Source organism: Pantherophis guttatus, chromosome 4 (genome assembly GCF_059756535.1).
Source record: "Pantherophis guttatus breed Tessera chromosome 4, ASM5975653v1, whole genome shotgun sequence".
In the NCBI taxonomy this organism is placed as follows: Eukaryota; Metazoa; Chordata; class Lepidosauria; order Squamata; family Colubridae; genus Pantherophis; species Pantherophis guttatus.
Window position 1 is genome coordinate 92,478,145 of NC_142066.1, and position 25,411 is coordinate 92,503,555.

The following is a 25,411-nucleotide window of genomic DNA, read 5'->3' on the forward strand; positions in this document are numbered from 1 at the left end:
ATTTACAAATAAAAACTAGATTCAAAAAGGATCAGGAGCAATATGGCGTATATAGAGAACAATTGGATACAGATAAAATTTTATTAGGATAGGATAGATAGATAGAAAATTTTATTAGGGAGAAAAATGATCACAAAAATCTACAATTTCTTATTAAAATACAAAATAGAAGGCGAAACAGTAAAAGAAACAATGATCTGTTGGGCAAAAAACCTTGGGCACAATATAGAATTAGAAAAATGGGACAAATTGTGGGATAGAAACTATAAATTAACAATGGCAGTAGCCTATAAAGAAAATTTGTATAAAATGTTCCATAGTTCGCACTTGGCACCAGCGAAATTGGCCAAAATGTTCCCAAATCTATCACCTAATCGTTGGAGATGTGGTTACAAATTAGGCACATACTACTATATGTGGTGGATGTGCCCCAAGATAAAAAAATGTTGGCGTAAAATTAAAAATTGACTGGAGGAAATTACCAAATTAAAAATGGAATTTAAACCAGAACTCTATTTATTAGGAATAATTAACCCAAAAATAGACAAATCTTTACAACATCTAATACTTCATATATTAACGGCAGCAAGGATTACTGTCACACAGGGATGGAAACAAAATAATGTACCAGGAGAGGAAACAGTAATTTGAAAAATTCTACAATGTGCAGAAATGGATAAGATGACACTGGAAAATAAGGAGAGGGAAGAGTCGGAATATTATAGAGTGTGGAATAAACTATATGATTGGTTAGAAAAAAGAAATCAACATAACAATTTGGAATGTTAATTAAACCGGGTTAAAACTAGGAAGTGTAAATTGCTGAACAGTGTCAACTGGATAATGATGGTTTTGTAAATAGATACTAATGTAAATATAAGTACATAGATGAAAGATTGAATAAGAATAGAGAATACATATCCATGTCAATACAGTAAGCTGTAAAATAATATATAATGTAATGCTATATTTGTTACGTGTTTTTAATGTATTTATGTTTTTTCTTGTATTTTTCTTTGTTTTTAAAACTTAAAAACTCAATAAAAATTATTTTTTTAAAAAAGAAAGAGACCTAGCATGTTTTCACATGTGTGCCTACATGTGAAACCCACACCGCCTCACTTTGTGGCCATGGCACTGGTCCATTGCTCAACTTACTGCTTTGTTGTGGCCACACGCAAGCAGAAGTGGGCCGGTGCCCATGCGGTGTCCTGCCGGATGGGGCTGCCAGAGGTGGGTGTGGGTGATCTGACTGTGGGGGCCCTGAGGTAAGCCGGTATGGGGTGAGTAGGGCAGCTCCCCCCGCCTCACAGCGGTGGCACTAGTGTGCCACATGGTCTCCTACCCCGCCATGAGCAAGCAGAAGTGGGCCTTCTGTACATGAAAAAAAAAAATACACCCCCAAAAATAAGCTCTAGTGCTTATTTTGGGGCCCAAAAGAAAATAAGACCTGGTCTTATTTTCAGGGAAACATGGGTAGTAGCTTCAGGATTTTATGAGCCCATAGATTTGCAGAACAATTTTATGGGACCAAAAATCGTTATAAAGTATGATTTCCACCTTTTCATAGACATAAAATGTAAACATCATAAATTTTAATTAAGACATTGCATTAATATTATGAATTTCATTTTGTTATTGCTCATTATTTTTCTTTGCAGCTGAAAATGGTGAAGGTTTCCATATAATTTTGAAGTGATGTTGCCATATGTATGTCAAACTGATATTCCAATTGAAAAATGAAGTCATCAAGAATGGCAAATAATATCAAGTGTCTTCAGAGATCTGATTTCACCATATAGAATGTTTCATATTGAAAACGCAAGTTGACCTTCTAATGAGCGGTTTAGTAAATGAACTTATCACTGCCATAGCCAATTTTCCTCATTAGAGGTAGAAATTACCCAATAAGCATGGAAAAAAGCGAAGTGCATAGAAGTGTTTGCCCTTTCTTGAAACAAATAAAATAGGCAAGCTATGGCCAGTACCTTGAAGCATTACTGTTTCCTATTACACTGTATCTGGTTGAATGTAAACTAATATTGGGCATTTATCTTCCTGTGCCAGTTTGGTTATTACTTGCTTGTGCTTTTATGTTGGTTTTATTTTTTGATGTTAGCAGAGCACATAGTAACTTGTGTGGAGATAAGTAATATGATAATAACAATCAGGTTTGGGATCTTGAGCATAAAGCTATCAAAACAACATTCTCTATATAATATGTGTATAAAGTGTGGATGTAAGAAGTGTAAATGTCAGGGCTTGTTAAAGTCCTAACCACATGAAAATTAAGCATGCATCAAAGCATATTATCAATAGTACCTAACTGAGAAATTTATAAAATAAGATCTCTGAGGTACAGCATTTTGCTTTTCAACAAATTCCTTGAGAAAATTTGCCTATGCATCATGTTTTTAGTTTCTTGAATGATACACTCCTGCAGCTACGCTTTTTTAAAAAAAAATCTGTAAAATAATAGTGATTTGAAATTTCTTAATAGAGAAAAGGAAATGTAATTGTCACAAAAGTTAAATATTTGAAATTAAGCAAGGTTCCATAAACCAAACAATACTTTTAACAAAATATAGGTGCACTCCTGCATTTTCCCATGTTCACTCCCACGTGACAACTGTCCCTTTCTCTTTTTTCCTCTGGCTGTACTGGAAAGACCAGTCTTAGTGCCTATTCCATACAACCAAATACTTAACTAGCAGTTGCACATCTTAATGAACTGTACAAATGTTTTCAAATATTACTGAAGATCATAGCATTCTAGAAAAATAATATTTGACTCTTCTGGATTGTGTATTAATATATGTATTTGTTAGAAATTAAGACACAAAAGGTAGATTACTTCAATACTTGCTTTTTTAATCAAATCTTGAATGCTGTAGTGAAAGGGTGAAAAGCACCGCATGTCAAGTAATGTTTTTTATTTCAATTCCATTTTTACTTATGCCTAAGTGAAGTGCTTGAACTATATAATTATTCTAAGAAAGTCAGTTAATTACTTGTATTTGGATGAATGTTCATTCCCTTATTTTTTCATGACCTACACTATTTTGCACTGATACAGAGGGAGCATAGTTTGTGAGCATAAATTGTTTTTGAGTTGTTCTTGCCTATAAATTATTTTTTATTGTACTTGAGTGTCTTCAGTTCACTTGATGTGCCATGTCAACACATTTTTCAAATTTGTGAAGAATCTTCAAAAAATGTAAAAGTTGTACAATAGTTTTGTTCATTTGCATTTAATTAATGGCACCAGCAAATTGCTTTTTGTTTTTGGATATGATATATACATTTCAATTTCAGTAAAAACATTTTCCAATAATGTTGTAAATATTTTTCTTTCACTGTTTGCAGTCCATATTGAAAACATAGGTGCTGCTGAGATATATAATTTGGAGAAATGTGTCATCCCTTTCAGCTGGAACTAGAATGTGCACTGGCTTATAAAAGAACTGTGCTCAGTTGAATTGGATGTGCTGAATAACTTTTTTAAAAAAAAATACTGCTAAAGATTTGCCACAATAAGTTTTAAATGATTAAATTTAGATCTAACTATGAATGCCTTCATTCACTAGTAACCAGTACCAAATTTAAATTAAATATCTGTTTAATAATTTCAGTTTCATGAATCGGGCCATTTCCGGCCTCTGGAGGGTTTCCGGGGATGGGGGGGAAAGGTTGTTTTTCCCCTCCCCAGGCTCCTAGAAAGGCTCTGGAGTGAAAAATGGGCCTTCCGGTCCTACTGGAAGTCAGCAAATGGGCCGTTTCTGGCCTCCAGGGGGTGAGGAAGGCCGTTTTCGCCCTCCCTAGGCTCCTAGAAAGGCTCTGGAGCCTGGGGAGAGCGAAAACCAGGCCTTCGGGTCCCACCAGAAGTTGCAAACGGGCTGTTTCCGGCCTCCGGAGGGCATCTGGGGGTGTGGGGAAGGCCATTTTCGCCCTCTCCAGGCTCCTAGAAAGGCTCTGGTGCCTGGGGAAGGTGAAAAACGGGCCTACTGGACCCACCGTGCCATCACGCACCAAAAGCAGGGGGAGCATGGGGGGTCACGCATACATGCATGGGGGTGGGTGGGCCACATTGAATTATGAGTGTGGGTATACACACACGCAAACCCCCCACACTACCCCTGCTTTTGGCACGCGATGGCAAAAAGGTTCGCCATCACTGCTCTATACAAATACAAAAACAGTGTTTTAATAAGATTGTTATTTTAAAATATTTTTATTTGTGTTTAAATCCTACAGATATTAGAATGCATTGCAAATCTATTTTACCTTTTACCTGAATATAATACTTTCTTCAAATTCGGTGCTGAAGAAATTTGAGATGGTATATTCAATAACTTTCATTCTCTATCATGCTTTTTTCTTTATTTTAAAAAAAGTTGCTTAAAAGTGGTTTATTTTTCCCAAATAAAACTTAACAAAAGTTTATTCCTTTGTACAAGAAAAATTTAAGGATATGGCAGAAAATTGGATTAGATTGATTACGTTGCTTAAACTGTGGCTTACTGGTATGTGAGAAACTTGTATTTATTGCTCTTCCTTCACAACTCCAAGGTGATTAGAAGTTTTTAACTGTAATTAATTGAAAGCAAAACCCAGTAAAGAAACCCTGGTTATACTTTGTAAAACAATCGTTAAATTGGTTTTAATTATTGAATTAGCCACAGTTTAAAATGATCAGTGATTGAAAATGGAAGCAAATATGTGATTTCTTTCCAGTTACAAGGGATGAATGAAAATAATGCCTCCATTGTTGTAAATTGCCGGATCAATTTACTGTACAAGTGCACAGTAAGCAGTGAGATGTTCTTTAGCATCTGCTCTTTCATTTCAGTGAGCAGGAAGCTGCTATGGAGAAAGTATACGTTGTTTTTTGTGAAATGGAAGCTTACTTGATTTAAGCATATTATAATTGAATTTTAATTGCCAAAGAAATCTTTCCCCAATTGAAACACTACTGTTTTTTTGTGGGGATGATGGTGTTAATTTAAATATTCTCATTGTATGTTACAATGAGAAGTGTTGAATCAAAGACAATTGACAGATCACTCAGAGAAGCTATCAAGTTTGACATTTCACAAGAAAACACAAATAGCATTATTGATAGTCTTAATACTGGAAGGCTTGTCAAGATGATTTCCTCACATGCTGAAAGCAGAACTAAGAAGTTCAAGACTTGAAATTTGCCAGGAATTGTTGAGGGACTACAAGAATGAAACAGAAGAATTTATTCACAATAAATTCTTGTGACAGCCATTGAAATGCAAGTTTGTCATTATAAATAAAAATGTCAGTCCATGGATAATCTAATAAAGAAGAAGAAAAAATAAATAAAAATCAGAATCCAGACAAGCAAGAAAACTCATGGCTATTGTTTTCTTTGCTGCACAGATAGCGTTACTCACATAGATTTATTTGAACTTGGCACCACTTGATCAGATTGTAATACTCTGAATTTTAGACTTTGTACCTCTGAAGAAGCCTCTAAAGAAGCAAGTGGTGAAATCGGATCTCGCCATCTTAGCCATCATGTAGTCAAGAGTTGGTGCCAAATGACTTCCACATTTTCCCAAAATTGAAGGAATATCTTATTTATTTATTTATTTATTATTTATTTTATTATATTTCTATACCGCCCTTCTCCTGTGGGACTCAGGGCGGTGTACAGCCAGGATAAAACATAGCATATAAAATTTTAAAACATTTTAAAAAACAATTAAATAATATTGGCCCGAATTTAAAGTAACCCAATTAAAACCGAAATTCGATTAAAAACTAAGAGGATGGGATCAAGCCAGCCCAGCTAGATGGAACAAGTGTGTCTTCAGGGCCCGACGAAAAGTCCGGAGGACTGATATCGTGCGTATCTCAGGAGGCAGGTCATTCCAGAGGGCAGGCGCTGCCACAGAGAAGGCTCTCCCCCTGGGAGTTGCCAGCCGGCACTGCCTGGCCGACGGCACCCCGAGGAGGCCCTCTCTGTGTGAACGAACCGGTCGGTGGGAGGCTATCGGCGGCAGAAGGCGGTCTTGCAAATACCCCAGCCCTAAGCCATGGAGCGCTTTAAAGGTGGTCACTAACACCTTGAAGCGCACCCGGAAGACCACAGGAAGCCAGTGCAGCTCGCGCAGGAGAGGTGTTATATGTGAGTGCCCCGTCGCTCCCATAATCCCCCGCGCGGCCGCGTTCTGTACCAACTGCAGCCTCCGGGTGCACCCCAAGGGGAGCCCCATGTAGAGAGCATTGCAGTAGTCCAGGCGGGAAGTGACGAGTGCTTGAGTGACCGTGCATAGGGAGTCCCGATCCAGAAAGGGACGCAACTGGCGTATCAGGCGTACCTGATAAAAAGCCCCCCTGGCCATGGCCGTCATATGCTCTTCTAAAGACAGCCGTGCGTCCAGGAGGACGCCTAAATTGCGAGCCCTCTCCATGGGGGGCAGTGATTCGCCCCCAATAGCCAGCAATGGCACCAGCTGGCTATATCGGGACGCCGGAAGCCACAGCCACTCGGTCTTGGAAGGGTTGAGTCGGAGCCTGTTTCTCCCCATCCAGGCCCGCACGGCCTCCAGGCACTGGGACATCACTTCAAGGGCATCGTTGGGGTGGCCTGGGGTGGAGATGTACAGCTGAGTGTCGTCAGCGTACTGATGGAACTCCACCCCAAAGCCATGGATGATCTCGCCCAGTGGCTTTACATAAATGTTGAACAGAAGGGGCGAGAGGACTGACCCTTGTGGCACACCACAAACAAGGCGCCTCGGGGTCGACCGCTGCCCCCCTGTCAACACGGATTGCGACCGGTCAGAAAGGTAGGAGGAGAACCACCGCAGAACGGTGCCCCCCACCCCCAGCCCCTTCAACCGGTGCAACATGATACCATGGTCGATTGTATCAAAAGCCGCTGAGAGGTCTAACAGGACCAGGATAGAGGAACAACCCCTATCCCGAGCCCTCCAGAGATCATCCACCAATGCGACCAATGCCGTTTCCGTGCTGTACCCAGGCCGGAAACTGGACTGGAGTGGGTCCAGATAGACAGCTTCATCCAGGTACCGGGAAAGTTGCCGCGCTACCACACTCTCAACAACCTTCACAACGAAGCGAAGGTTGGAGACTGGACGATAGTTAGCCAAAATAGCCAGATCCAGGGAGGGCTTCTTGAGGAGGGCCCTCACCACCGCTTCTTTCAAAGCGGTCGGCAGAACCCCCTCACTCAGAGAAGCGTTAACAATCCCCTGGAGCCAGCCTCATGTAACTTTCCAGGAAGCCAGTACCAACCAGGAGGGACACAGGTCCAATAAACATGTGGTCGCATTCAGCCATCCCAGGATCCTGTCCACGTCCTCAGGAGCAACAGGATCAAACTCCTCCCAGATAACACTCTCAAGACCTGCCTCAGGCCTCCCGTCCGGACTTACCCAGTCAGAGGCCAGGCCTTCCCGAATCTGAGCGATCTTGTCATACAGATACTGCACAAAGTCCTCAGCTCGACCCTGCAAGGGATCATCCCGCACTTCCAGATGGAGGAGGGAGCAGGTCACCCTAAACAGGGCGGCTGGGCAATTATCTGATGACGCGATAAGAGCGGCAAAATAGCTAGATTTCGCCGCTTTTATCGCCACTAGGTAGGTTTTAATATGAGACCTCACCAGTGTTCGGTCGGATTCGGAGTGGCTGGTCCTCCAACTACTCTCCAGGCGTCTTTTCCGGCGCTTCATCTCCCTCAGCTCCTCAGAGAACCAAGGAGCTAGGTGAATTCGGTGCCGGGGCAGAGGCCTCAAAGGCACGACACAGTCCAAATCCCCGGCGGCCGCACTCTCCCAGGCGGCCACCAGGTCTTCAGCCGAGTCATGAGCCAGAGTCTCAGGAAATGGGCCAAGCTCCGTCTGGAACCTATCAGGATCCATAAGGCGCCTGGGGCGGAACCACCTGGTCGGTCCCACCTCCCTGCAGCGAGGTGCAGCGGTTAGAAAGTCCAGTCGAAGGAGCGAGTGGTCAGACCATGACAAGGGTTCGATGACTATATCCCCTATATCAAGGCCACTCAACCACTGACCAGAGACAAAAATCAAGTCCAGAGTGTGTCCACCTATGTGAGTAGGGTCATGAATTAACTGAGTAAGGTCCATGGCCATCATGGAAGCCATGAACTCTCGAGCCACCTCAGACGTTTCACCGATAGATGGCAGGTTGAAATCCCCCATGACTAAAAGTCTGGGGGTACCAACCGCCACCTCGACTATGACGTTGAGCAGCTCGGGCAGGGCCGTTGCCACGTGGCAGGGAGCCAGGTACGCGATCAACAAGCCCATCTGTACTCCACGGCCCCACTTCACAAAAAGGGACTCACATCCGGCTATCTGTGGAACAGTGGTCTCCCTCGGATCAAAACCTTCCTTTATAATAACCGCCACACCCCCGCCCCTGCCCTGGGCTCTCGGCTGATAGAATGCACGGAAGCCTGATGGGCACATATCTACGAGGGGGACTCCCCCCTCTTGGCCCAACCAGGTCTCCGTAATACCTGCCAGGTCCGCTCCCCCCTCTTGAATAAGATCACAAATGAGGGGGGCTTTATTTACCACGGACCTGGCATTGCACAACAGCAGCCGAAGGCTCAGGCCCTGAGAGACTGAACAGCCTGGGGTGCGAGAAGGGCTTTGGGGCTCGAAGATAGCGAGTGCGCGCCCCCACCACATGATACGGCCCCCTGCTCCCGCCATATCTGCCCCTCCCACTCAATGCGTTGATGGAAAAGCCCTCAACAGAATGGACTCTAATGTCCCCCTTACCCCTGGAATCCGCACCCTCCACGGCCCCATTGACAGCTGGGCCGGACCCCTTCCCCCGCGGGTTAACCCCCAAACCCACACAACCCTCCCGCCCCTTAAAATCCCTTAAAAATCTATCAAAAAGTTTCCTTAAAAAATCCCTCAATCCCCTTTTTGCAACATGCCACCTCTCAGGGTGCCAACGCCCGTCATAAAGGTAGGCCCTTGATAAAGTAGAGGGCCACACCTGCGAGAGGGGGTAGTCTCGCAGAACAAGTAGCTCTGTTAGCGAATACATCTAATCAATCAATTAATCAATCAATCGGGGGGAAATCGACGGCCTGGGGGTAATCAAGATAGTCCAAAGTCTGGAAAGGGATATTCAATCAATTCCAAGTCAGTAAACTCCACAGCTCTCTCACAGCAGTGGATGGAGTCTTAGGCCGCTTCACAGATGTTTGCTTCCTGGGCTAATGTATTGTTAGGAGTTCTTGAACAGATTGTGACATTATTTTGTGATGGTTTTAAGAAATTCCTTTGTTGACACAAATTCATAATGAATGCTGATTATGTTGAGAAATACAGTGTATTCAGAAAGTATTCAGACCCCCTTCATTTGTAAATTTTTGTATGCTACAGCCTGATTCTACAGTTGTTGTAATTCATTTTTTCCTTATTAATCTACACTCAATACCCCATAATGGCTAAGTGAAAAAAGAATTTTAGAAATGTCTGTAACTTTATTAAAAAGAAAAAACGGAATTATCACATTGGCATAAGAAGTCAGACCCTTCACTCAGTATTTTGTTGAAGCATCTTTGACAGCAATTACAGCCTCGATGCTTGTTGGGTATGATGCAACAAGCTTTACACATCTGGATTGGGCGATTTTCTATCATTCTTCCTTGCAAATCTTCGCAAACTCAATCAGGTTGGATGACGACTGTCAGTGGACAGCCATTGTTGGGACCCTTCAGAAATGTTCAATAGGGTTCAAATCAGGGCTCCGGCTGGGCCACTCTAGGACATTCACAGAGTTGTCCCTAAGCTACTCCTTTGTTGTCTTGGCTGCGTGTTTAGGATTGTTGTCATGTTGGAAAATGAATCTTCAGCCCAGTCTGAGGTCTTGAGCGCTGTGGAACAGGTTTTCATTGATATCCCTGTACTTTGTTCCATTCAGCTTTCCCTTAAGTCTGACCAGTCTCCTGTCTCTGCTGCTGAAAACATTCCCATAGCATGATGCTGCCATCACCATGCTTTACTGTTGGGATGCTATTAGGCAGGTGATGAGCAGTGCCTGGTTTCCTCCAGACAAAATGTTCAGAATTGAGGCCAAACAGTTCAAATCTTGGTTTCATCGTACCAGAGAATCTTGTTCTTCACAATCCTGGTGCTTCAGGTGCTTTTTTTGCAAATAGCTGCAGGTTTTTCTCTTTCTCCAAGTCTAATTTGATTTGTTATAACAATTTCATATAGTTATCTTTTTTAATAGTTGCACAACTTGCTATTAACTGAATTCTTTTTATTTTTATTGAAAAGTTTTATAAGGAATACAAACGTTTTCTCCCCCCCACCCTTCCCCCCTCCCTCCCCCCAACCCCTCCCAAATACTCTAGTAAGTTAACAATTTGCCTTACATTACTTTTCATTTGTCTACCATTTATAAAACCAGTTTGATCATGATGAATCATTTGCTGCATAACTGTCATTAATCTATTTGCTAAGATTTTAGCAAAAATTTTATAATCTGTATTTAGAAGTGAAATCAGCCTATAGTTTTTTGGATCTGTATAATCTTGACCTTCTTTTGGGATCAAAGAAATAAAAGCTGTCTTCCAAGTTGGAGGTACCTCTCCTCCCTGTTGTATATTATTAAATAATTCCTTCAGTGGTTCCACCATTTCCTCCTGTAAGCTTTTATAATAAACAGCTGTCAAACCATCTGTCCCAGGAGCTTTACCCACTTTCAACTGCTTAATTGCAAACAAAATTTCCTCAGAAGTTATCAATTGATTTAAACTATCCCTCTGCTCTTTTGAAGTTGTGTAAATGTTTTCTTTCTGTAAATATCTATCTATATCTATATCTTGAATTTTATCACCGGCATACAGCCTTGAATAAAACTCTAAAAATGATTTTTTAATCAATTCTTGCTCATAAACCTCTTTACCCTTGTAGTTTATTTTCTCTATAGTCCTTGATTTTTGCTTTTTCCTTATGCTAACCACCTACCTGGTTTATTAGTGTTACAGAAAGTATTATGTTTAGCATATTGTAAGTTAGTTGCCACTTGATCTACTATTAACATATTAAATGGACCTTTCAGTAAATTAGTTGCCTCTTTAATTTTCTTATCTGTTGGATTAGCTATTAAAGCTCGTTCCTGTTTTCTAATCTCTTCTTCTAATTCTTTTCTTTTTTCCCCCTGTTTTTCTATATTTATTATTCAGATTTATCAAAATGCCTCGCATATATGCTTTACTTGCATCCTATACCATTTCCATAGATGTACCCTTTTGCATATTCATAACAAAAAATTCTTTCATAAATTTTTTACACTCTTTTACATTTTCTTCATATCTAAACAAATTATCATTTAACCTCCAGGACCTCCTAGGCCCTTTTCCATACTCCAGTTCCAACCAAACTGGACTATGGTCTGTCAGTGTTCTTGAACAAAACTTCGTATTCTTCACCCTTGAAAAAAGGTCATTATAATTAGTATAAAATCAATCTTTGAAAAGGATTGATGTCTATCGGAAAAGAAAGTAAACTCTTTTTCTTCTAGGTTTCTTTCACGCCAAATATCCCTCAACTCCCAATCGTCCATCATCTCCAAAAACGATTTGGGCAATCTTGCTCTTGTTAAAACATTTTGCTTAGGTCCCTTCTTGTCCTTTTTTACGTCCAAAACACCATTCCGGTCACCCAATAGGATACAAATCTTGTATCCCCATTGTATCAACTTTGAATGTAGAAGATTATAAAATTTTCCCTGTTGTTGGTTCGGGGCATATACTCCAATTAACAGTAATTTTTCTCCTTTTATTAAAAGTTCAATAGCTAAAAATCTTCCTTGATCATCTGCTTCAATTAATTTGGCAATTAAGTCTCTTTTCACATATATGACTATACCATTTTTCTTCTCTGGTGCTGCTGCTACATAGTGTATACCTAGTCTTGTATTTGTCAAATATTTTTGATCTTGTATCCTAATATGAGTCTCTTGTAAACAAGTTACATCATTCTTAAATTGTTTAAGATAGTGAAATATTTTCCTCCTCTTCTGTGGCGAATTCAAACCATTGACATTCCAGGTTAAAAATCTAGTACCCATCTCTGGGCCTCTGAAGCATCTGGAGCACTTTCTGATGGTCTTGCCTCATTTGACCTTTAGGTCTGGCTCCTCCGACTGCTTCTGTTTTGGTAGTTTCTTGAGTTGCCATCTGAAGTTGTTGCTGTCTTAATTCTTCCTTGCGTTTAGCTGTTGCTGCTCTAGTCTGTCTTTGATCCTTCAGTTCTTCTGATATATCAATTAAATCCAAATCTTGAACAGCAATCTGGATGTGTAGCAATTCTTCTTGACTTGTCGAAACTCCCCCCTGGACTACTGTCATCAGCTCTTCTCTCTCTCCTTTGATTACTTCCTTCTTTCTTTTTCCTTCTGGTGATTTGGATGTCCCAGCCTTTAACACATTGGCGTAGAAATCTCTTGCTTTCCATATTGTATTAAGGCGATATCTCTCTCCTAAATATGTCACCACTAGGCTGGCTGGCACTTCCCATCTATACTGTATTTCATGTTTTTTCAGTTCATCCACCAGAAAGGTATAATCTCTTCTAGCTCTCAACATTTTGGGAGGAATTTCTTTCATTGTCACCTCCTGGCCTTCCACCTGAAGCTTGTTTTTAAAGGTAGCTTGTAAAATTTCATTGCGTAATCTCCTTGTAGTAAAATATATTACAATGTCTCTTGGTAAATGTTTCTGTCTGGCCACCCACGAATTGACACGATATATCTTGTCAATCTGCCAGCCTAACTCCACTTTCGTCCCCCCCCAACATCTGTGCCAATGCCTCTGACATCATTTCTTTCAAATTCTCTTGTTTGTTTTCCTTCACCCCTCTTATTCCTAAAGCAAATTCCATATCCCTGTATTGAATCATTGTTACATCAGCCTCAGCCCTTTCAATTCTATTCTGAGTCTCTCCTAATTTATTATCCAAAATTTCTGTAGATTGTTTAATTTCTTCAACTTTGTCATCCAATATTTCAATATTGCCTGCCAGACATGCCAGTAATATATCTTCCCTAATTTTCTGATTCCGAATTGAAATGTCCTCTGAAATAGCCTGTATTTTTTCATTAGTTTCATTAATTTTTTCATTAATCACAGTGGCAAGTTTACTCTGTGTGGCTATTAGGGCTTCTTGTATCATTTCAAACGTTAAAGTCTGGGATCTGTTGGGGTGGCAGAGGCTTGCATTCTAGAAGTGTGAGCTGGGGAACTTCCAGCCCTCCCAGTTCCTTTAATAGAAACAGTCTTTACAGGTTTTGAGGCCATTTACAATTTGGATTAATCTTTATATTTTAATCAGAAGCCAAAAGGAAAAGTTCATCAAAGTCAAAGTTTTCCCCAATCTTAAATTGATGTCTTAAAATCCTCCTTCTCTCATTACAAAAGTTCTTTTCAGGCAAGAGGCTACCAGTGAAATGAAACTTTCCTTTAACTTTCACTTTGCCCGGGAAGAAGGTTTCCAAGCCTCCAGACAGCTGTTTTTCTGCTGTTCTGGAGGCTTTTACGGTGCTGGGGATCGGGCGCTCACAGAGGAGTGTCTACGAGGCACGCGGAACCAACCGGAAGTTGCTATTAACTGAATTCTTAAGTATTTAACTTTCTTAACTATCTGAATATCTTCTCCACTAGCTTTTTTTTCTTTTCTTTCTCTGTAACATTTTTTTTAAAAAAATAATCTTTATTTACATTTCATTAAAAAAGAAAGAACAAACAACATAAAATGACAAACATAACAGTACAACAATAAATATACGTACTTCCATATAGTACCATAGTACACAAGTATTCGGTACTATGACTCTAAATTATATTCCGGAGAAGGCAGAACATCTTATATCTCTTAATGCATCACTTAGGTCTGTCCGACCACAATTATCTTATATAATATAAATATCTCTTCAAATACCAGTCCTCAACTAAAATGGGTTATAGATTCCTCTTTTCTAACCATTTATAAAATTTGTCCCAAGCTAAACCTACTTGTGTTTGCTCTCTATCCTGTAGTTTTTTAGTTAGCGTATCTGCTTCCGCACATTCCAATTTTTTTTTTATAATAGCCTCCTCTGTTGGGATATTTTGGTTCTTCCAAAATTGTGTGGTATGTCAGTCTCGCCGCTGTAATGATATGTAATGCCAAATACCATAAATCCACATTGTATTATATAATACTTTACCACCCCTCTATTCTCCTCCCTGTGCACTATAAATTTCTACATAACAATAAACTGTTTTGCCCCCATATACTATACATTTCTACACAACATTTAGCTAAAAGCTATCTGGTACTTCCTGGTTTGGTATTTATTCTGCACATAATCTATCCAATTCTTCCACTCCCATGCATAAGTCTCTTGAGTCTGGTCTTTTAAGTATGCTGATATCTTCGCCATTTCTGCAAAACTGGCCATCTTCAAAGTCCATTCTTGAATTGTAGGCATATCAACCCTTTTCCAATATTGACTACTCAGTAACCTGGCTGCTGTCACCATATACAATATCAATTTTGTTTCACCCACTGAGAAACCCTTAACTATACCCAGTAAAAACAAATGAGGAGAAAATTGAATTTTTTTCTTTAAAACATTTTGCATAACCCACCAAATTTTTATCCAAAAATCATTTTAACTGCTGCTATTCTTCCAAGTAAAGACAGCTGCAGTTTTTTCCAGGTTTCCATATCCTTTTGTACCTTTTGCCACAACACCTCATAGTTATTTTAAAACAGTTTTATATTTGAATCTGCAACTTGAACTCCTAGATATCTCACTTTTGATACTATTTCAAAACCTGCCTTCCTTTCCAGTTCCTTCTTTTGATCAACTGTCATATTTTTAACTATCATCTTGGTTTTTTTCTGATTCAGTCTAAATCCTGATACCATACCATATTCTTCTATAATGTCTTTCATCTGAATTATTGATTCCATCGGCTGCGTTAGGGTAACAACCAGATCATCTGCAAATGCCCTTGTTCTGTAATCCTCTTGCCTTATCACTTTCCCTTCAAAGTGCTCAAGTCCCGTATTGTATTCAACAAGACTTCTAAGGTTAAAATAAACAACAATGGGGATAACGGACAACCTTGTCTTGTACCTTTTTCTATACTAAAGTTTGTAGTTAAGCTTCCATTAATAATAATTTGTGCTGTTTGTTCTTGATAAATTGCTGAAACCGCCTGTAGAAACTGATCCCCAAAGTCCATCTATTTTAAAGTCTTTAATAGAAAGTTCCAATTCACTCGATCAAAGGCCTTTTCCGCATCCAAAAACGCCAGCACTGCAGAGATCTGTTTATTCTTCTCAAGATATTCCAATAAGTCTATAATTTGCCTCACATTATTCTTCATGTATCTGCCTTCTATAAATCCTGCTTGATCATGATGAATCACCTCTTGAATAACTGGCATTAATCTGTTGGCTAATACTTTCGCAAAGATTTTATAATCCGTATTCAGGAGAGATATTGGTCTAAAATTTTCCAGTTTTGTAGAGCCTACCTCCTCTTTCAGTATCAAAGAAACAAAAGCTGCTTTCCATGAAAGGGGTATTTTTCCCCCTTGTTGTATGCTACAAAATAAGTCTTTAAGATGTTCAATCATTTCTGCTTGTAAAGTTTTATAGTACACCGCAGTTAAACCATCCGTTCCTGGAGCTTTAGCTGTTTTCAGGTGTTTAATAGCAACAGTAATCTCCTCAGCTATTATTGGTAAACTCGTTCTTTCCTTTTGATCATTAGAAATTTTTATAACTCTCTTTTCTTCTAGGTATTTATTTATAAGTTCATTCTGTATATCATCTTTAGTATATAGTTTGGTATAATAATCTAGAAAGGCTTCTTTAATTAGTCTTTGTTGAAATACTTCCTTCCCTTTATACTCAATACTCCCAATAGTCCGAGTACTCTGCTGTTTCCTCAGTGTGTAAGCCAACTACCTGCCCAGTTTATTGGCATTACAAAATGTATTGTGTTTCGCAAATTGTAAATTAGTCGCTGCTTGTTCCGCTGTGAGCATATGGAATTGATCTTTCAAAAGTTTTATAACTCCTTGTAATTTTTCATCTGTTGGATTTTTTATAAGTAACTACTCTTTTTTCTTTATCTCCCCTTCCAATTCTAAGCTTTTTCTTTGTCGATTTGATTTATGTTTAGAGTTCATATAAATCAGTACCCCCCGCATATAGGTCTTGCTCGCATCCCAAACAGTTTCAATAGGGGTACCCTTATTCAAGTTCATTTCAAAAAATTCCTTCATTTGTTTTTTAAGTTCATTTACATTTTTTTCATGTCTAAATAAATTTTCATTTACTCTCCAAGATCTTCTCTCTTTCTTTCCATTTCCATTTCTATCCATACTGGGCTGTGGTCAGATAAAGTCCTCGAAAATATCTTTGTTTTCTTTGTTTTTAAAAGCAAGTCAACTGTGAGTAAAATAAAATCAATCCTAGAGAAGGATCTGTGTCTATCTGAAAAAAAAGTAAAGTCCAATTCTTTTGGGTTATGCACTCTCCATATATCTTTCAGTTCCAAGTCTTCTTTCAAATAAAAAAAAAAACTGTGGTTGTTTAACACATGATTTTGCCAAGCTCTTCTTATCTATTTTAGGATCTATTACTCCATTCCAATCTCCCATAAGTAGGATAGATTTATAGTCCCATTGTAGTATTTTAGAATGCAGTAATTTATAAAAATTCTCTTGTTGCTGATTAGGAGCATAAATTCCAATCACCAAGATTGGGCCATTATCTGTAAGAAGTTCTATTGCTATATATCTTCCACAATCATCTGCTTCTATAATTTTTGTTAGCAATCTTTTATTTGTATAAATCACTACACCATTCTTTTTTTCCGAATTTGAAGCTATAAACTGTGTTCCTAATCTAGAATTTAAATTTAAATCTTTTCTATCTCTCAACATCTTAGGTGGCAATTCTTTGTAGATCCCAATCTCTCTTCCATCCACTTGAATAGTAGAAACAAAAGATTTTTGCAAAATATCATTTCTTATTCTTCTATCTGTAAAGTAGATCATCACATCTCTAGGCAATTGCCTTTGCCTTGCCACCCAAGAATTCACTCTATAGACCTTATCAATTTTGCAAAAAATCTCCTCAGGGTCAACCTTTAACATAACAGCCAGAGCATCAGCACAAACCCTTCTCAGGTCTTCTCTATTGTTCTCTTTTATACCTCTGAGTCTCACAGCAAACTCCATAAATCTGAATTGCATCATTGTAACTTCATTTTCAAGCCTTTGTGTTTTATTATCAACATTAGAAATTTTTTGATCAGCTTCCTTCATTTTAGATTCCACTTCTGAGCTGGATGTTCCACTTCCTTATCAACTTGGAGCACTACTTCTGACAAACCAGTCACAGCTGTCAGTATTTCCCTTTTCATCTTGTCATATTTTTCTTGAACCATCTCTTTAAATTCCTGCTGTGATTTTTCAAATTTCTGATCTAAAGCCCCAGCAATAAATTCCTTCAAATCATTAAATCCAGATTCTTGTGTTTGGGTCTGTGTCTGTGAACTCAAAGGCTGCTCTTTTGGTTTATGAGTGGGGGAGCCCCCTCCATCAGTTTTAGCTGACTTTGTTTGTTTTGAAGCCATTTTTCCACGCAGCCTGACTCTTTCTAGAAAAGATATCCTCTCTCCCTTACCACCACAAAAACATTTCAGGAATTTCCCCAGCTTTAGTCAAGTCTCAAGGGAGAGGGAACAAGTCAAATCACTTTTAAAAGAACTTTTCCTCTTTCTTCAGGCCAGCGCTGTTACTTTTTGTTACTTTGTAGCACAAATAAGCTCAAACAATTCAACTTTTGCTTTCAGCATTCCTTATTGCTAAAGCCGGGCGCCATTTTAAAAGAACTTTCACTTCTTCTCAATTACTAAACTCATTCACAGGGCTAAAAAAACTTGCGGTTTAATTTTAAAGTCCAGATTCCACCCTGCTTATTTTTAACAATTTTCTTGGCTTTCTCTTGTTTCGTTGGACACGTCGCCTGGCTCTGCAATTGCAGAGTCGTCCTTGGAGCCCAGAGCCTCAGCGCGCTGTATAGGGAGCCTCACCCTGCTTCCTCCCCAGACACTAAAAAAACGATCTGGGGACTTCAAAGGGGGCTCTACCTTGTCGCACCGGCTCTTCTCCCGATTCCTCTGGATCGTGGAGTTTTCCAAGCCACCTCTCAACTGCAGAGATGGCTCTTTACGAGCAATGGGGCTGGCGGTCTTAAAAGGACCATCTATCAGCGACAATGGCTCCAACCGGAAGTCGATCATACCCTTTTCTTGACCCATCAAAATTTTATCTAATTCTTGTAATTTTCCATCAATCCCTCTTCCATCCCTATCCTTTTGATATTTAGACTGGATCTGCAGATAACTCTACCAATCCATTTGCACTCCTTGGGCAATTAATTCCTGTTTAGACTTTAACCTCCCTTGTGCGTTCAGTAAGTCTTTATATGTTAATTTTTTGGCCACATTATATAAATTGGGATATGTCACTGCTTCTAGAGGTGCTAACCAACAGGGCGTTTTGATGTAGTACTTTTTACTGACTTTTTCCCAATTTTGGATTAAAATCTTTCTTAAATAGTGTCGGGTAAACCATTTACTTTGTGGGATATTCTCACGCCAAAGTGCTTTATGCCAACCCTGTTGTATATCAAAACCTTCTATCTTAAGGAGCCGATTGTTAGATAAGGTAATCCATTCTTTTACCCAAGTTAATAAAGCAGCTGAATAATAATTCTCCCAACATGGTAGTCCTAAGCCTCCTCTTTCCCTTACTTCTTGCATCATCTTTCTTTTAATCCGTGGTTTCTTCCCCTGCCAAACAAATTTCAATATTATTTGATTCAACTCTATAAAAAATTTCTTAGATAGACTCACTGGTGAAGTCTGAAATAGAAAATTGAAATTTGGTAAAACATAAGATTTCACTGTTGTAACTCGCCCTAGTAATGAGAGTTGTATTTTACCCCATCTATCTAGGTCTTTTTTAATTTGAATTAATAATTTATTGTAGTTGTCCTCCTGTATACTCGAACATCTATTAGTTATCCAGATTCCCAAGTATTTAACTTTATTGACTACTTTTAGTCCAGTTACCATCTGTAGCTCTCTCTTAGGTTCTTCTAGGATATTCTTAGTTAATATATTTGTTTTGTTTTTATTAATTAATAACCCTGCTACAGCCCCAAATTCTTTGATTGTCTCTAATAAGTATAAACAGGATTCTATGCGCTCTTCCAAAATGAAAACCATATCATCAGCAAAGGCTGGGTTTTATATACCTGTTGTCCAATTCTAAGGCCTTTAATTTTTCCTTCTTTCCTTATTTTACGTAATAGGGCTTCTAATGATAAAATAAAAAGTAAAGGAGATAGGGGACATCCCTGTCTTGTGCCCTTGCCAATAACAAATTATTCCGTCAAGTCCCCATTTATCAATAATCTGGCCACTTGTTTAGAGTAAATAGCTTTAATCGCATTTATAAACCTCTGCCCAAATCCCATATATTCTAGTTGCACTATTATAAAATCCCAATTGACTCTATCAAATGCCTTCATGGCGTCTATAAAAACTAATGCAACCTGTTTGCCTGGGTGTTCTTCATAGTATTCCAATATATTTAACATAAATCTCATATTATCCCGTAATTGTCGTGATGGTAGGAATCCATTTTGGTCCATATGTATAAATTCATTCAAAACCCTTTTTAATCTATTTGCCAAAATTGTAGTGAAAATTTTATAATCTGAATTCAAAAGGGAAATTGGTCTGTAATGTTTTATATCTAATGGGGGGGGGATCTTCCTTAGGAATCAAGCTAATATTTGCCTCTCTCCATGAATGGGGAATTTCCGCTTTTCCCACTACTTCATTAAATAGATCCTTCATATGCTCTCCCATAACCTCAAACATTGTTTTGTATAGTTTTGCTGGAAGTCTGTGCCGGGGGTTTTTAGATTCCCGTTTCTTTACTGCTTTTTCAATCTCCATTAAAGTAATTTCCTCCTCTAGTATCTCTTTCGTTAGATTGGATATCCTGGGTAAATCCGAATTCTCTATATAATTTTTTATTGCACCTGATGAAATCTCCTCCCTTTTATACAATTCTTTATAGAAATCCACTGCAATTTTTTCCTTTCCTTTTTTATCTTTTAATAGATTCCTTCTTTGTCTTCCAATTGGTCTATTCGTCTACTCTGTTTTTCTTTTTTTAATCTAAATGTCAGCCATCTTCCTAATTTATTAGCTGATTCAAAGTGTTTTTGTTTTGCTCTCTTTATCTTATCTTTCAATTTATCCAAATCCAGGAGATTAAGCTGATGTCTTAGTAATATTATTTGTTCTTTTGCCCCTGCAGAGAGTGGGTTATCTTGTAATTGTTCCTCAGCCTTTATTAATTTACTTATTAGCTCACCTCTTTCTTGTTCTTCTTTTTTATGTTTATTGGCCATATATTTGATGCTAATCCCTCTTATAAAAACTTTGGCGGTGTCCCATATTGTTTGAAGTGGCATTCCCGGTGTTTTATTCTCTTGAAAGAACAGGGATATTTCTATTTTAAGCTTCTGTATGAACTCAGTCTTTTTTAAGATCTCTGACCTCATCATCCACCTCCTTCTATTTTTCTCCTCCTTCTTTAGTGTAACTAGTACTGGATTATGATCTGCCCAGTCATTCGGCATAATTCTAGTCTCTGTTACTAGAGAGTTAAGTTCTTGTGTCAACCAAATCATGTCCAGCCTGGACCATGATTTGTGTCTAGATGAGTAATAAGTAAATTGTTCTTTGGTCGGATTGTGCTCACGCCATGTGTCTTTCAGTCCTAATTCCTCTCTCATTTCATTGCAAATGACTGGTAAGATTATCCTATCTTGTCCTCCTTTTCTTTTTTGACTTTCCCCTGCTTTATAATCCTGTATCCTATTAACCACTGCATTGAAATCGCCCAGAAGACATACCTGCTCATAGTCCAAGTCACGGATTTCTCTTTGTACTTTCCGGAAGAACAATTTATGTTTAGTATTTGGGGCATAAATTCCTATCAATAAAACTTTACTCTGAGATATTTCCACCTCTAACAATATTCGTCCCTCTTCATCTGCGAAGAGCTGTTTTGGGGAGAGATACTTCTTTACATACATTGCAACACCTCTCTTTCTCTCCTCTGAGGCCGCTACAAACAATTTCCCTGCTTTAGGACATTTCAGTAAGTTAGCATGTGACAATTTGATGTGCGTTTCCTGCATACAGACAATATCCACATTGGTTTTCACAATTTTAGTTAATATACGTCTCCTCTTTGCTGGAGCATTGAGGCCATTGACATTTACTGTCAATAGTCTCACTCCTTGGTCCATCCCTATCTATTGGTCCCTTTAATTTTAGCTGCTAAATGAGTTTCAACCCCGTATTCTTCTATTTCTCCTTCCTCCCCCTTCCTCCCATCTCGTTTCCCCTTTCCTTGGTATGCTTGTGTTCCTCTCTCATTTCTCCACTCCTCTTTCTGATCTTTCTGATTCTTTTTATCTATTTCTTTCTCTCTCTCCCCTTCAGTGGGTCCAAAGAAGTTTTCACAGAAATCCTGTGCATCCTGTATGTTTTCAATTTTAATCTTTCGGTCTTGCCAGGTCACCAAAAGTCCTTCCGGCAATAACCATCGATAAGGCGCGTTGTGTTTTCTTAATTGCGAGGTTATAAACTGATAACTTTGTCTCTTCTCGCACCCTTCTAGGGATCTGCTTTAAAAATGTAATTTGTCATCCCTTATGTGTAATGTTCTGGTCCCTGGCCTTATGAAGGGTTTCATCTCTGAGCGCCTTTTTAGTAAGTCTTATGTGTATTTCTCTAGGCAAATTGTGCCGTCTTGCATAGTTGGTATAAACACGATAGGCCTCATCTATCTCGCCACAGACTTCTTCCTTCTTCCTCCCCACTACTTCAGCAATCACTTCTCCCACAATTTCCTCTAACCGTTTCTCTCTGTCCTCCGCCACATTTTGCAAACGTAAGAAGAAAGCAGACTTCTCCATCTCTAAGAATACTACTTCCTCTTCGAGTTTCCCGACCGCTTGAGCACATCTCCTTTCACAAATGTCTATTTGAGTTTCAACTCTTTCAGTAGTTTTTTCAACCTCAGTCAATCTCTTCTCGTGTTTCATCTCTCCCAATGTCTCTTTGATTTGTTTCATCTCTCCTCGTAATTCACTCATCTCCGTTTTCAGGTCCTTGAAATTTTTAGATGTAGTTTCTTGGTTCTTTTCAATTAGGTCTTGAATATTTTGGAACATTGTCTGCATTCCTTGCATTGTGATTGGTTTCTCTACTGTTGGTAAATTTTCAGCTGATTTTCTTAGGCCGGGAGGCGTTGTGATCGGTGAGGATGCCACTGTAGAGGCTATGTGCTTTTTAGTCACTTTAGTAGAGGTTACTGTAGTTGACATGTTTGCTAAACAAAGAAAGCTTTTCCAAATTATCATACACTACTATTATTACGTATTATTATTATTAGATATTAAATATTATTATGAAGTCTATTTAGATATACACAATCAGTCCACTTTCTCCCTTATTTCATTCCTATCAAAATATACTCTCAAATTCCAATATTTATCAATTCAGTCTTATGTTACAAATCTATAATTAAGTAAAATCTATATGATTATATATGCAAATTATTATATCAATTTATGTTAAGTAATAAATAAATCTAAATAAATAATTAATTACTCAAACTATTAGATCATGATCATTATATACACTTGTACTAAAAGTTGATTAAGTCTTCAAAGAAAAAGGAAAGCTGCTTTAATCCCCACTCTTATTTCCGTTTGTCCAGCTAATTAATATAAACAGGAAAAGGGCTCACTGTCACGCTAAATTCCTAATGAGGAAGGGGGGGTTCAGAGAAAAGAGATTCACCCCCAAATCATCCTTGGCTTTATAAAGTTGATTGTTATATATTGCTCCTTAATCCACTGAGTTTTAGTTCTTATCCCAGCTAGGAGTTTTCACTCGCTCCAATACTTAGTCCAATTCACTCGCCCTTCCGTTTCTCTCCAGTCCTCCAGCAGCAAGATCGCCAAAAGTTTTGTAAATAAAAACTTCCTTCCCTTTCTTATCTGGGCTGCCGCTATTCTCTCCAGTCGCTGTACAGCCCCTGCAATTCTCAAATCAATTTCTCTTTCGTCTTCTTCTCCTTTCACGTTCTGTCCTGCCTCCCCGTGCCGGTCAAAACCGCAGCGTCATTAGCTTTGGGGCCGCTTATACGCGGCCTTCTTGATCTCCGGATCCTCGGGGCTCATGTTTCGTTACAGCGAGGGGGTCGCACACCCTCTCCTTGCCTCCGAAGGAAGCCCCTCTGTTCCCCCCGCCTCTCCGGGGCTGGAAGCGGCTAAAAAAAAGCTGCGGAGCTTCAAGAAACTCATGCCGCGCCGATCCTCCGCCCTGACCGCTGCACCGGAAATCCTTCTCTGTAACGTTTTTGATTAGTATTTTAGTTTTTATTCAGTCCTGCAACTTCACCATATTCTGCTATCATTTTATTAACTTGGGTCCAGTTTCTTGTGGTTCTTCTAGGACCTTAAACTCAAAAAGCCACTTGGACCTGTTTCCCACAGAAAACAAAACACCAGGAGCCAGAAAATCTGGGTGGGCATGGCCAACTCGACATCACACACTCCCAGTCACATGACACACAGCCCAGCCATGCCTACCCAGATTTTGTGGTTCCAGGTGTTTTCTATGGGAAACGGGTATCTCTCTCTCCAACTCCCATCTCTCCCTCCCTCCCATCTCTTTCTCTCGCCCTCTCTCCCATCTCTATCTCCCTCCCCTTCCCTCCCTCCCTCTCATCTTTCTCATATATCTCCCATCTTTCTCTTTCTCCCCATCTCTCTATCTCCCTACCTCTCTCTTTCTCATCTCTCTCTTCCCCCCCTCTCTATGTCTCTCTCTCTCTCTCTGCCTCTATCTTTCTCTCTTTCTCTTTTTCTTTCTTTCTCTCCCTCCTTTCCTTCTTCCCGGATGTCCCCGGAGACAAGACAGGCAAAGTATGGGATGAATCACCCATCCCGTCACCAAGGCAGCGTCCACTGAATCCTTGCAAAACCGGGCAAAGGCGGAGAGAGGGAAGCCGACAGAGTCGAATCGAGCTGAATCTCTCCCTCCCTCTCTCTCTTTCTCTCTCTCTCTCTCTCTCTCTCCCCCCAACTGCAGCAGGAAATGGTGGGCAGCTACTTCTGGCTTTGTTGGTGCTGGACGCATGACCTGCTTTCTGCCCTGAGAGGGGGGGTTGCCAGGGGCAAGTGGGGCATGGAATGGGCTCCAGGAGGAGGAGGGGACCTAGTCTCCCCCATTGTGAAGTGTGCTTTCACTGTGCTGCGCAAGGCACTGCGAGAGCAGCAGGCAGGCCATGGAGGGGATATTGGGTCTTCCTCCTGCCCCATGCCAAAAGGAAAGCCAGCTGGACTTCTCTGAAGCCCCCATACCCTCCCCCTGCTCCCTTCCCCCTCCCCCCCTTAATCCCACTTTGGGACAGAAGAGTGCGCACTGGAAACACGTGTTGGGATGGCCCTCCGGTGCTTGGCCTGCAACTCTCTGCCCTCCTCCAGGTCCACCTTGCTGAGGAGGGGGGAGCAGCCCTGATGCCTCTGCTGCCCCCCCCCGGCCCCAGCCATCGCTGCCCAGCTTCCTCAAAGGTGTGGCACATTTCAAAAGTGGCAGCTCACATTGGAGGTGCAGAACAGTGGGACAGCTGCAAGAACTAGGCCAGGCTTCTCCACTGTCCGACTCGCCAATGGGGGCACTTCTGCAGGCCCCCCCCACACACACACTGGGCTTTTGGGTTTGGCGCTGGGGAGGGGAGTGCTTCCCCACACCGCCCCCTTCTTTCTCTTGGCCCCACCGATGGACGAGGAAGGCCAGGCTTGGGGGATGGCCCCACCCCGCAAGATTTTCCCCCACCATTCTCTCCCAGCCCTCTTTGCTGGCGGCAACAACAAATGTACCTGGCGGAATCCTGTTGCTGCACAAAGGCAAGTACTTTGGGGCACTTCGCTCCCACACTAAGGCAACAGGGTGACAGCTCTTTCATCCCTCTGCCACAACAGGGCCACAGGGAGCCGCAACTGAGGGGTGAAAGAGCTGCATGTGGCTCTAGAGCCACAGGTTGTCGACACCCATTCTAGGATAAATAACAGGTCATCTGCAAATGCCTGTAATATGTACTTTTCTGTTTTTGTTTCCATTCCTTTTATTTCTGGGTCTTGTCTGATGTTCTGGGTCTTGTCGGATGTTAATATAAATAGTAAGGGGA

The 25,411-nt window shown here is 40.2% G+C and overlaps 2 protein-coding genes across 16 annotated transcripts in view; one reads left to right on the forward strand and one right to left on the reverse strand.

The window, feature by feature from the left end:
• The window catches only part of UBP1 (upstream binding protein 1), a 195,007-nt gene that overhangs the window by 93,579 nt on the left and 76,017 nt on the right, over positions 1–25,411 (forward strand). For 4 of the 15 annotated variants that reach the window (XM_087894119.1, XM_087894120.1, XM_087894118.1 and 1 more), the window contains one exon: positions 1,662–3,331. The exons of 10 other annotated variants lie outside the window; for them this stretch is intronic. In XM_087894119.1, coding sequence (XP_087750245.1) covers positions 1,662–1,699 — 38 coding nt within the window. In that variant the 3' untranslated portion in view covers positions 1,700–3,331. Of the gene's footprint in view, positions 1–1,661; positions 3,332–25,411 lie in introns of those variants that run through there. One more of the 15 variants, XM_087894121.1, reaches the window with a different exon arrangement.
• LOC148114231 (uncharacterized) lies at positions 6,827–9,811 on the reverse strand. The gene has a single exon (XM_087892504.1). The coding sequence runs from the start codon at positions 8,733–8,735 to the stop codon at positions 7,260–7,262; it is 1,476 nt and encodes a 491-aa protein (XP_087748630.1). The 5' UTR covers positions 8,736–9,811; the 3' UTR covers positions 6,827–7,259.

Excerpts from the sequence above, each read along its gene's own strand:
- LOC148114231 (XM_087892504.1), bottom strand. The coding sequence starts at position 8,735 with ATGGCGGGAGCAGGGGGCCGTATCATGTGGTGGGGGCGCGCACTCGCT.